Below are 12,980 nucleotides of genomic sequence, written 5' to 3'. Positions count from 1 at the left end.
TCAACCTTGATAATTCCAGGTAATTCTATATCAAATAACAGATAATCCATGACTATGACTGGTTTTACCAAAGGTTTTATAATTGATAGGTCATTGGATTGTTTTAAGCAAAAGCAATTGAGACTAAGTATAAGAACTTGCCTTTCCTATTTGTGTCTTACTAATCATTATCAAGGTTTATAAGCAGAGAGCAGGGAGGGGCCATGTGTTGTAGATATAATTCAACATATTAAATATTGTTTGTTTTCTCCCATGATTTAGAGTTTTCCATGAAAATTAAATATTTACCATAATGCTTTACACTAAATCATATATCTTTTATTGTTTAGGGATATACAACAAAATTCCCAACCCTCTTTATGTATGGCGATAGTGATAAGAATTTAGCTTTTGCTTGTCATCCAAGGGTCATAACGGAATGTTCCTATCCAGTATAGGGAGCCCCGTCTGGTGTTCTGTGATGACCTGAAGAATGCAAGGAGGAGAGGGGAGGGAGCCTAGAATGGGAGCGGGTAGCCGTTCTCTTCTCCAGGTGATCTTTTCCCGTCCAGGAATCAAACCCACATCTCTGGAATTGTAGGTAGATTCTTTACTATCTGAGCCACCAGGGAAGCCCTTACATAAGGGAAATTCAGAATCAAAAATTGTAAGAAGTTTAAAATATAAAATCTACTAGATTTAGTAGGAAATTAGTAAAAGAGCTCTTGATTCAAGTTTATAAAAACAGTTTCTTGATCTGTGATACCTATCTCCATTCTTCCATATTCTACTAACCATAGCATCCTCCACTCCTAAAGATGGTACATTTCCAGTGTGATCATTACTGTGAAATATCATGATTAATTTTTTCAATACTTAAAAAAACTAATTTCCTAGTATAACCTTCTAGTGAGGTTTATGTTTTCCCAAAGAAATTCAAGTGATAATTTTGGGGAAGACTTTCATAGATGAGTATTTGGAAAATATCTTTAGCTTTAAACACAGAACAAGCATCATGTGAATAAGAAAAAAAAATCAATGGTCTGTAGTAATATTATGGTTTAGAAATTACCCTTTGTGGATACTGTAATGTAATGTTCACTGAACCAAATGTCTTGAAAAACTGGGTATCTGGTGAAGAATACTGTCATAAAAGTTGTGACCACAGGAAATGGTGGAAAATGAGGTATGGGTTCTTTTGATTGTCCTGGGGAACTTACAGTAGGAAACTACAAAATTCTGGGCATCAACACTTTGGCAAAATTTATTTTGAAATAAGTTGAAATATCTTATGGTCAGCAATACGTGAACCCTGAACTTCCAGATGTTCAAGCTGGTTTTAGAAAAGGCAGAGGAACCAGAGATCAAATTGCCAACATCCACTGGATCATGAAAAAAGCAAGAGAGTTCCAGAAAAACATATATTTCTGCTTTATTGACTATGCCAAAGCCTTTGACTGTGTGGATCACAATAAACTGTGGAAAATTCTGAAAGAGATGGGAATACCAGACCACCTGACTTGCCTCTTGAGAAACCTATATACAGGTCAGGAAGCAACAGTTAGAACTGGACAAGAAACAACAGACTGGTTCCAAATAGGAAAAGGAGTTCATCAAGGCTGGTATTGTCACCCTGCTTATTTAACTTCTATGCAGAATACATCATAAGAAACGCTGGGCTGGAAGAAGCACAAGCTGGAATCAAGATTGCTGGCTGCTGCTGCTAAGTCACTTCAGTCATGTCTGACTCTGTGCGACCCCATGGACTGCAGCCTACCAGGCACCTCCGTCCATGGGATTTTCCAGGCAAGAGTACTGGAGTGGGTTGCCATTGCCTTCTCTGATAAGACTGCCAGGAGAAATATCAATAACCTCAGACATGCAGATGACACCACCCTTATGGCAGAAAGTGAAGAGGAACTAAAGAGCCTCTTGATGAAAATGAAAGAGGAGGGTGAAAAATTTGACTTAAAGCTCAACATTCAGAAAACTAAGATCATGGCATCTGGTCCCATCACTTCATGGGAAATAGATGGGCAAACAGTGGAAACAGTGTCAGACTTTTTTGGGGGGGCTCCAAAATCACTGCAGATGGTGACTGCAGCCATGAAATTAAAAGATGCTTACTCCTTGGAAGGAAAGTTATGACCAATCTAGATAGTATATTCAAAAGCAGACATTACTTTGCCAACAAAGATCCATCTAGTCAAGGCTATGGTTTTTCCAGTAGTCATGTATGGATGTGAGTTGGATTGTGAAGTAGGCTGAGCACTGAAGAATTGATGCCTTTGAAGTGTGGTGTTGGAGAAGACTCTTGAGAGTCCCTTGAACTGCAAGGAGATCCAACCAGTCCATTCTAAAGGAGATCAGTCCTGGGTGTTCTTTGGCAGGAATGATGCTAAAGCTAAAACTCCAGTACTTTGGCCACCTCATGCAAAGAGTTGACTCATTGGAAATGACTCTGATGCTGGGAGGGATTGGGGGCAGGAGGAGAAGGGGATGACAGGATGACATGGCTGGATGGCATCACTGACTCGATGGACGTGAGTTTGAGTGAACCTCTGGATTTGGTGATGGACAGGGAGGCCTGGCGTGCAGCAGTTCATGCAGTCGCAAAGAGTTGGACATGACTGAGTGACTGAACTGACTTAACTGAACTGAGCCCCAAAAGAATCTTCTTTTTTATTAAATCACTAGGAAAGTTCCCTAAAGTTCTAAGTGGGAAAACTCTGTGTTAGAGACTATATAGTCCTTCACATTATAAAATAATTTTCTGTCTCACATGATCTGTGGCATTTTGCAATATTGATGGCATTCCAGTATACTATGGTCAGATCACATCAGATCAGTCGTTCAGTCGTGTCCGACTCTTTGCGACCCCATGAATCGCAGCATGCCAGGCCTCCCTATCCATCACCAACTCCCGGAGTTCACTCAGACTCACGTCCATCGAGTCAGTGATGCCATTCAGCCATCTCATCCTCTGGTGTCCCCTTCTCCTCCTGCCCCCAATCCCTCCCAGCATCAGAGTCTTTCCAATGAGTCCACTCTTCGCATGAGGTGGCCACAGTACTGGAGTTTCAGCTTTAGCATCATTCCTTCCAAAGACATCCCAGGGCTGATCTCCTTCAGAATGGACTGGTTGGATCTCCTTGCAGTCCAAGGGACTCTCAAGAGTCTTCTCCAACACAACAGTTCAAAAGCATCAATTCTTCGGTGCTCAGCTTTCTTCACAGTCCAACTCTCACATCCATACATGACCACTGGAAAAACCATAGCCTTGACTAGATGGACCTTTGTTGGCAAAGTAATGTCTCTGCTTTTGAATATGCTATCTAGGTTGGTCATAACTTTCTTTCCAAGGAGTAAGCGTCTTTTAATTTCATGGCTGCAGTCACCATCTGTAGTGATTTTGGAGCCCAGAAAAATAAAGTCTGACACTGTTTCCACTGTTTCCCCATCTATTTCCCATGAAGTGGTGGGACCGGATGCCATGATCTTATGATATTTTCCCCCAATTGCCTGTTTGTGTCTGTTAGGATACAGTCTGATTTTGTATTAGGCAAAAAAAACAAAAAAAAAAAAAACAAAAAACTTCTCACTTGAAATATTTCTTCAAAAATCTGTCTGGTTTCATTCACAATTTACTTTAATATCTCTCTAGCCTGGACTCTTGGAGAAGGCAATGGCACCCTACTCCAGTACTCTTGCCTGGAAAATCCCATGGATGGAGGAGCCCGGTAGGATGCAGTCCATGGGGTCGCTAAGAGTCAGACACGACTAAGTGACTTCATTTTCACTTTTCACTTTCATGCATTGGAGAAGGAAATGGCAACCCACTCCAGTGTTCTGGCCTGGAGAATCCCAGGGATAGGGGAGCCTGGTGGGCTGCTGTCTATGGGGTCACACAGAGTGGGACACGACTGAAGTGACTTAGCAGCAGCATTCAATTCTGAACAAAATTTGGAAGACAGGAATTTAGAATCAGAGTAATACTTTATAGAATTAATAAAATTAAAAGTAGAACTTGTTGTACTAATTATCTTTGGTCTACATTGACTTCAGCTATTTTTATCACTTATATTTGACTTACTAATACAAAGCATACTAAGTAATCTATAAAATAGCAAAAAAGTCAAAAACCAAAAACCTTCTATTTCAAGAGATTCTCTTTTAAAAGGTTCCTTTGGTTGGAATTACAAGTATATTTGGTGATTAAATCCCTGGCCTGACCTACCTTCAGTTGAAATATCAGGCCAACTGCTTTGATGTGGCTGACAATAGATGCTCAAACAAGTAAGCAGACATTTTCTTTATTTCTTAGCCATCACATATTAAAAATAGCTTATACTTGTAAATGTGAAATTCTTGGCTAAATCTTCCAAACTTAGCTGCCCTAGAATTGTCAATCACTTTGAATAACTTGTGTAATTTTTTTTCTAATGCCCCACATATGTGTATATCAAGATTTCCTACACAGGAAACTGCGTGTGTATGTACGTGTGAAAGTGTGTGTATGTTCAGTTGTGTCTGACATTTTGAGACCCTCTGGACTGTAGCCCGCCAGCCTCCACTGTCCATGGAATTTTCCAGGCAAGAATAATGGAGTGGTTGCAATTTCCTCTTCCAAAGAAGCTATGTAGTAACATCTTATTGGGCCAATTACACAGTCTTCTTGGTATGTGACATAAAGGAGTAGGTGCAGGGATCACATGGATGAGTTTAAAATATTAGTGCTCTCACCTCTATGACTCTAGTACAAAATTTTCGCTGGATCTATCAGCGGGATCATCAGTCAGTCAGTCAGTTCAGTCACTCAGTCGTGTCCAACTCTCTTCGACCCCATGGACTGCAGCATGCCAGGCCTCCCTGTCCATCACCAACTCCCGGAGTTTACTCAAACTCATGACCATTGAGTCGGTGATGCCGCCCAACCATCTCACCCTCTGTGGTCCCCTTCTCCTCCTGCCTTCAATCTTTTCCAGCACCAGGGTCTTTTCAAATGTGTCAGGTCTTTGCATCAGGTGGCCAAAACATTGGAGTTTCAGCTTCAGCATCAGTCCTTCCAATGAAAATTCAGGACTGATTTTCTTTAGGATTGACTGGTTGGGCCTCCTTGCAGTCTAAGTCAGTATCATGACACCTAATAAATCTCCACTCTACCAACCCTTAGCTGATGGCACTCGTATTCAGGGCATGACAAATAATAAGCCTACCTGGCTAAATGCAAAAATATGTATAGTATAATGTGCATTTTGTATAGTGTATTGTTAACTGTGTTTTCATATCAATATATGTAGAGAGACATAAGACTAAAAAGCATATCTTATCAGCCATAATTTAGGTTAGGGTCATTTGAAAATATGTTAATATAATTTTTCATGATTTTGAGAAGTATAGGCTCTGTATGGTCTTCCCAAGTGGCGCTAGTGGCAAAGAACTCTCCTGTCAATGCAGGAGACATAAAAGACATAGGTGAAGTGAAGTGAAAGGCTCTCAGTTGTGTCTGACTCTTTGTGACCTCATGAATTATACAGTCCATGGAATTCTCCAGGCCAGAATACTGGAGTGGGTAGCCTTGAAGAGGGGTTTAATTCCTGGGTCAGGAAGATCCCCTGGAGGAGGGCATGGCAGCCCGCCCCAGTATTATTGACTGGAGAATCCCATGGCCAGAGGAGCCTGGCAGGCTGCAGTCCATGGAATTGCAAAGAGCCCAACACAACTGAAGCGGCTTAGCATGCATGAACACAGCCTCTGTATAGAGGTGAATCATTTTAAGAACATCAGCAATAGATCAATGACAAAAGCAATCATACTGTAAATTACAGAAGAGGAAGTTTCCTTTAGTTATTCTGTTTGTAGCTCATGACAATAAACTCTGTAAGAATTCTTCAGGGTTTGAGTCCCCAGGGTTAGGTGGTTAGATATAAAACAAATTAAAATACCATCATGAAGTATAATTTCTAGGTCTATCTATTACTCAAGGGTGTGTTCATTCTCCTTCTGCAATTTCATGACTGTTGCAAAAAGGACAGGTGATATTTCTTGCTATCTTTATTAACTATATTTTGCAGGAATCATCAGCTTTTGATGAAAGGACTGGAAATATTTAAACCAAAATTTCAATTTTGATACTCAACGTGTATGCAGCATATTAGTGTTAGCAAGGAATCCATTATAAAAATACACCAAGGATATCTGGCGTTGGTGAGTTGATTCAACCTAGGATCATCCTTTCACCCTGATCTGAGGGATATAGAATCCAGAAGGTTTTTGGCAGAGGAAACCTATGGGAGCTTAAAACAGCAATATACAGGCTAAATTCTACTTTTATTAGTCCCAGGACCATCGTGCATGTGCAGAAATTTACTATTATATATTTTTTTATGTATTAAAAGTGTTTAATCTTTCCCAGGTTAATTCTACTGTTATCATGTGACTGCCATTATCCAACCAGTAATTTGTTTAGTTCTTTTTTTTTTTTTCATTTTTTCTGATTTCCTTCTATGTAGCCTGCGTTTTCATAGAATTATATTCTATCTTGGGTAATTTAATGCTCTAAGCATCACATTCATTTAGGAATCATTTATGTATAATACTACTATTGATGAATACTATTCTTTCTTATTTTCCAGGTAAAGAAACTAAAGTTCTAAAGGATAAAGCTAATTTCCCATAATCAAATTCACTTAAGTTGTAAAGACTTCAATCTGACACTTCAGAACATTCCTGGGTACACACTGATCACACTGCCTTCACTAGCTTAGGTTGAGCTATCTTCAGTTTCTTTCACTCCACCTTCTCATGTTCCACTGCTCAATTTTAATTCTTATTTATTTTTATTTTTTAAATCAAGAGCCATGGTACGGAATGAAGGAAATCAGAGCTCTGTGAGCATGTTCATCCTCTTGGGCTTCTCAGAATACCCACGCCTCCAGGCACCCCTTTTCTTGGTGTTCTTGACCATTTACACAATCACTCTGATGGGGAACCTTGGCATAATTGTGGTCATAAGGACCAGTCCCAAACTCCACACACCCATGTATTTTTTTCTCAGCCATCTATCCGTTTTGGATATTAGCTCTTCCAGTGTATTTACACCCAAACTCCTAGGTATCTTGGTTGTGGAAGACAGAGTTATCTCTTTCAAAGGGTGCATGGCACAGTTTTTCTTTGGCTGTGCATTTGTGATTACGGAGATGTCCATGCTAGCAGTGATGGCCTATGACCGGTTTGTGGCTGTTTGTAACCCCCTGCTCTACACAGTTGCTGTGTCTCCTAAGCTCTGCAGCCTCCTGGTCGCTGGGACTTACATGTGGGGTGGAATGTGTTCCTTGACAATCACATGGTCTCTTTTGGAGCTGTCCTTCTGTGATTCTAATGTCATACATCACTTTGGCTGTGAGTATTCTGCCATCATCTCTACTTCCTGTTCTGACACCCATTTCAGTCAACTGACATGTTTCATCATTTCTACACTCAATGAGGTGGGTAGCCTCCTGATTATCCTCACCTCCTATGCTTTCATAGTTGTCACAATCATCAAGATGCCTTCAGCTGGTGGACTCCGAAAAGCCTTCTCCACCTGTGCCTCCCACCTGACTGCCATCACCATTTTCCATGGGACTGTCCTGCTCCTTTACTGTGTACCCAACTCCAAAAGCTCGTGGCTCCTCATCAAAGTAGCCACTGTGTTTTTTACCGTCATGATTCCTATGCTGAACCCTCTTATCTATAGCCTTAGGAATAAGGATGTGAAAGAGACAGTCAGGAGGTTGATAACTATGAAACTGCTTTGTCCCTCAATATAATTCAGAAGTACAATGGGAGTAAAAAACCACTTGAATTAAAGACAAGCTGTGTATTAGACAAATAAATATGCTTGTGCTCATATTATGCCTAATAATTTTCATATATATTTCTGATGCTAGTTTATCTTTATTATAAATAAATATATGATTATGTTTCAAATAAATTGTATGTTGTATTTAAAATTTTTTTTGATGGTCAGATGAGCTACAATTCTCAGTTAATAGAGAAATAATACATTATGGAAGTCAGAGTGAAGAAAAGGGATATCTAGTTAGAGACTCATTCCTTATGCTACAGTTTATGTTGTGATTTGTAACAATGCTGCAAACACGGATAATAACTGTGTTTAGCATCAGGGTTAAGGTTAGGGTTAGGGTTAGGGTTAGGGTTAGGTTTAAACTTGCACTTAGGTTCTCATAACTAACTCTTCTGATTCAGTTTTATAAAATGCAACTTTTAGCTCTTCTCAAAACTTTATTTTACACCAAATAAAATGAGGAATTTTGAATTAGCCTTATAAAAGTATTACCTGATTTTAAGCAAGAAGATCCTGAAAATAATAGCTAGTCTCTATAAGCATCTCTCATTTTTTGGATACCAGTATAATATGGTTCAATCAAAGGTATTTAATTGAATACTGAGAAAAAGTTAAATGTATTTCTAGGGAGATATGATGATTACTCAATGATAAAGCCCAAGTTAAGAACTGCTCTATTTTCTCTTCTTCTGACAAATACTTGTTCATGTCTCAGGTTTGCACTCATAATCCAAAGGAAAAGCAATGCTCTTCGTCAATAATGAAGCATGAAAAAATTATAATGGGATTAACAGAGATGCTTCTGAATAACTGGACCTAATCATGAATATACCTCATTCAGTTTAATAAGTCTTTCTTATATTCCTTTGAAGTTCCTGCCATTACCACATATTCTTAATTGTGGTAACTTTGAAGTAAATCTCACTATCCATTAGAGCAACTTCTGACATCTTTTCTTCCGTGTAAGTGGATCCTGTTTATCCTTGACCATTTCATTGTCATACAAACCTCAGTATTTATTGTGTTCATTCTTTTAAGGGCTGAGACTCTTAGGGGCTCTAAAATTTATGTCACTTTTTCTTTAGCTCTGCACATTCAAGCATTCTTGGCTGTAGCCATGCCCTCTCTGCTTCATTCATCTATGCTCCTTCATAATCATTACACATTTCTGAAATTATGATGAGATCATATTAGCTGGTTTTTATTTTACCATTGTTTTAATTTATTCATTTTTAGTTTTGGCTGTGCTGTACAGCATGTGAGGTCCTAATTTCTCAACCAGGCATCAAGTCCGTGCTCCCTGCAGTGAAAGCAAAGGATCTTAACCCCTGGACCCCAGGGAAATCCCACCGTTGTTTTTACTAATCTGGCTTTGCTATTTTATTTATTTCTCATTATCATTGCTATGATTGATTTGGTTTCTGAGGGAAGAGAGAGACAACAAAGGCATTTTATATTTTGAGTTTGACGTATTGAGTTAAAAATAATTCAAATTCTATCTCTTTCTTTTCTGATTAGTGGAAAAATTGGCATTGATTATATTCTACAGGCATGGCAATAATAAGATATTGTGAAGAATCTATATTAAGAAATTACAAATCTTAGTGAAATAAACACATTCCTTGAAAAAACAGCATTAAATCTTATACAATAAAAATAGAAAATATAAGTAAAATCTTATGTCTTAGTGTAATGGATGTCTGTGTGTGCTCAGTCGTGTCTGACTCTCTGTGAACCCATGGACCTTAGCCTGCCAGGCTTCTCTGTCCATGGGATTTTCCTGGCAAGAGTACTGGAGTGGGTGGCCATGCCCTTCTCCGGGAAATCTCTCCGACCCGGGATCAAACTCCCATGTCCTGCATCTTCTGTATTGCAGTGACACTGAGTCACTGGGGAAGCCCAAAACAATGGAATTTGTTTTCAAAGTCTTCCTCACAAAGAAATCCTATGCCCTGTTTATTATGTTGGTGAATTTCCCCAAACATTTAAGAAATATGTCAATCATGCACAAATCTTTCTAGTGAATAGATTAAGAGAGGATACTTAATAGTGCATTATATTCACTTAGTCAGATTTTAGCAATCAGTTCAAAGAAAGCTATTATGAGAAATAAATTTATAGATCAATCTTTCTCATGAGGTTAGTGAATGAATATTCAAGACATAATATTAACACATTGGATATTGTTCCAGAAACTAAAAGTGGTTTAATAGTCATGAATTAATAACCATAAATCAACATATTAAAATAAAAGGGAAGATACATAATTCATGCAAATTACAGTTCTAGAAAAATAATTTGGTTAAATACAAAACTTATTCCACTCTGAATGGTTGATTTTTCTCAACTCACATTTAATAAAGTTGTTATTAGCTACAGGAAACTTTAAGTAATCCTCATATTAGCTATTGAAACTACTGTGATTAATTTTAAAATTTTTTGGCTGTAATACTATGTATATATCTAAATTAACATCTCTCAAGAATGTACAAATCCAAAGGCAGTTCCCCAGAGTTTTAATTGAAAAGTTCATACTTCTTAGATGGCTGTGACAAATATTTCTAGCATCCATGTCTTGAACAGAAATTAACCTCTTCCTGATAGTATGGGATTCTCTGGTGATTCAGATGGTAAAGAATCTACCTGCAATGCAGGAGACCAGGGTTCTATCCCTAGGTTGGGAAGATCCCTCGGAGAAGGGAATGGTCAGCTATTCCAGTAGTCTTGCATGGAGAATTCCATGGACAGAGGAGCCTGGTGGAATACAGTCCATGGGGCCTCAAAGAGTCAGACGACTGAGTGACTAACATTTTCACTTTCTTGTTAGAGTATAGAATGCCAAAAATAGGTTATCATTGTGAAAAATATGACCTGTTGACCAGGATGATGAATACCAGAAATGGCTTTCTTTTGGTGTAATGAAGGTATTCAGGGCCTACAACTTAGCTATCAATAGTTTCTTGATAATCCTTATGCTTGCAGGAGACCTGTGTTCAGTCCCTGGGTCGGGAAGATCCCCTGGAGAAGGAAGTGGTAACCCACTTCAGTATTCTTGCCTGGAGAACTGCATGGACAGAGGACCCTGGCAGGCTACTACATGGGGTTGCAAAGAATCAGACACCACTGAGACACAGCACACACACACATACATGTTTGCATGAATAAGTCTTGCAAATTACACTTTCAAATAGTTATTTATATTTGGTCACCATTAGAATACAATTATGCAATTGATGTTTTTATATATACTTATTTACGCAGCACTACTTCATTCTGTTATTATTTTCTCATATTTTTGTTGTAGATTCCTTAGGACTTTCTGTATACAGAAACTAGCTGGCAAATAAAGAGAGTTTTACTTTCTATTTTTCAGTAATTGTAATTTTCTTTCCTTATTCAACAAAAATCTAAAATAAGATGTTAATTAAAAGTGGTTAAGGACATTATTTTCTTGGCTGTTATATACAGAGTTAGGAGAAAATCCAGTTATTTTACTTTAGGTAGGATTTTTTTCTATTTTATGTTTCTACACTAGACATAATATTAGCTAGTGGTATTTTTGTAGATGGTCTTTATCAGGTTGAAGGAATTTTCTTATATATCTTGTTTACTGCTATGCAGGTAATCATTTTTTTTCCTTTCCGTCTGAGTCATTGTTTACTTTCCTATCATATATGGTAATATTTTATTTTCTAGTATTTCATTCAGTATTTCTATGATGAAGTACATTAGTTATCTTGATCTATGTTTTCTGTTTGTTTGTTTGTTTACAACATCTTTAGTGTTGGTGTTGATGGTTGTTGATTAGTTACTAAGTCCATTCTGACTCTTTTGCAACCCCGGTGACAGTAGCCTGGCAAGCTCCTCTATCCATGGATTCTTCAGGCAAGAATACTGGAGTGGATTGCCATTTCCTTCTCCAGGGGATCTTCCTAATACAGGAACAGAACATGTGTCCTCTGCCTACAGATAGATTCTTTACCTCTGAACCACCAGGGAAACCCATGAAACACCAGAGATGGACAAAAACTTAGAAAATGATCTGAAATATTGGAGGTGGCCCCTCCTCACTGTTAGAGATACCCACACGCTTTCTTTCCTGGTGTGCCTCTCTGCCTTGCTTCTATCTTAACTAAACAGTTTCTCTGCATGCTCTCCCACTTGTTTTGCTATGTCTCTAAAAATAAACTTTGTACCTTCATTTACAATTTTTGCCTCCTTGAGAAATGCATTTTTTACTGGGGGACTTGTATACTTATAGCTGCTAGTAACCCGCATCTCAGCTATCAGTTTTTAAACTATGGAGTTCACACATTCTAAACTAATTAATCATTTTCAGGTTTTGCACATTGCTGATTGAGTTGTCTTTGCCTCTTCAAACAAATCCTGAGCTCCTGAAGATCAGGAAGCAGGCCAAAGAGTTCTATCATGTGCTTGCACAATGCTGGGTTCTAGATATTTGTAGCTGAAAATCAAATCCAGAAATATTTGGTTTCTATCATAGAGGTTTCTTAGAACCTCTGTCAGAAGCACCTGGGAAATCAGTTGAACTCACTGATATTTGGCAGAGAAACCCAGGAATGTTCATTTTAAACAAGCCTCTTGGAATATTCTTATGTACATGGATGTTTGGGAATTAGAGAGCTGTCACATACAAATAAACACAATCCTAAGTACATGTTTCATACAAGGTATAGGCAAAATAGTAACAGCATCAAGTTTAAATAACATTTCCAGTTTTATTTCTTCCTCTAGCCCTTCCTCCCCTTCCTGTCTGAATCATCCTTCTGGAACAAAATTCTAATCAAGTCCTTCCTTCAACATAAACCTTCCCAGTTGTGAGACTATAAAACCCATGATCATAAACTTATCCTTTAAGAATCTTTATGGTCCAGTTGCAAAATGACATTACTTTTTAACTAAGAGCACAAACTCTGGGGCCAGACTGATGGAATTCAAATCCCAATGCCTCCAGTTTGAGTATGAGCTATATTAATGGGAAGAAGAAAAAGTGTTGCATACATCTCTTATTGCTCTGTTTATTCAAATATCCATGCACATTTTTTTTTCTACTTATTACTTAAATGCTTAACAGAATTTACAATTTAACAGTATGGGAATTAGGTTCTCTTTGTAGGAAGATTTTTAACTG

General features: G+C 38.2%; 1 protein-coding gene across 1 annotated transcript; it reads left to right on the top strand.

Moving 5' to 3' along the window:
- Nucleotides 1-6,839: 6,839 nt before the first annotated feature.
- On the top strand, nucleotides 6,840-7,790 carry LOC113904697 (olfactory receptor 5D18-like). The gene has a single exon (XM_027561804.1). It carries the CDS (start codon nucleotides 6,840-6,842, stop codon nucleotides 7,788-7,790), a length of 951 nt encoding a protein of 316 aa, XP_027417605.1.
- Nucleotides 7,791-12,980: the final 5,190 nt, after the last annotated feature.

The sequence above is a fragment of the Bos indicus x Bos taurus genome, chromosome 15 (assembly GCF_003369695.1).
Source record: "Bos indicus x Bos taurus breed Angus x Brahman F1 hybrid chromosome 15, Bos_hybrid_MaternalHap_v2.0, whole genome shotgun sequence".
Lineage (NCBI taxonomy): Eukaryota > Metazoa > Chordata > Mammalia > Artiodactyla > Bovidae > Bos > Bos indicus x Bos taurus.
The sequence above is the reverse complement of the archived record's forward strand: the minus strand, read 5'-3'. Positions and strand labels throughout refer to the sequence as shown.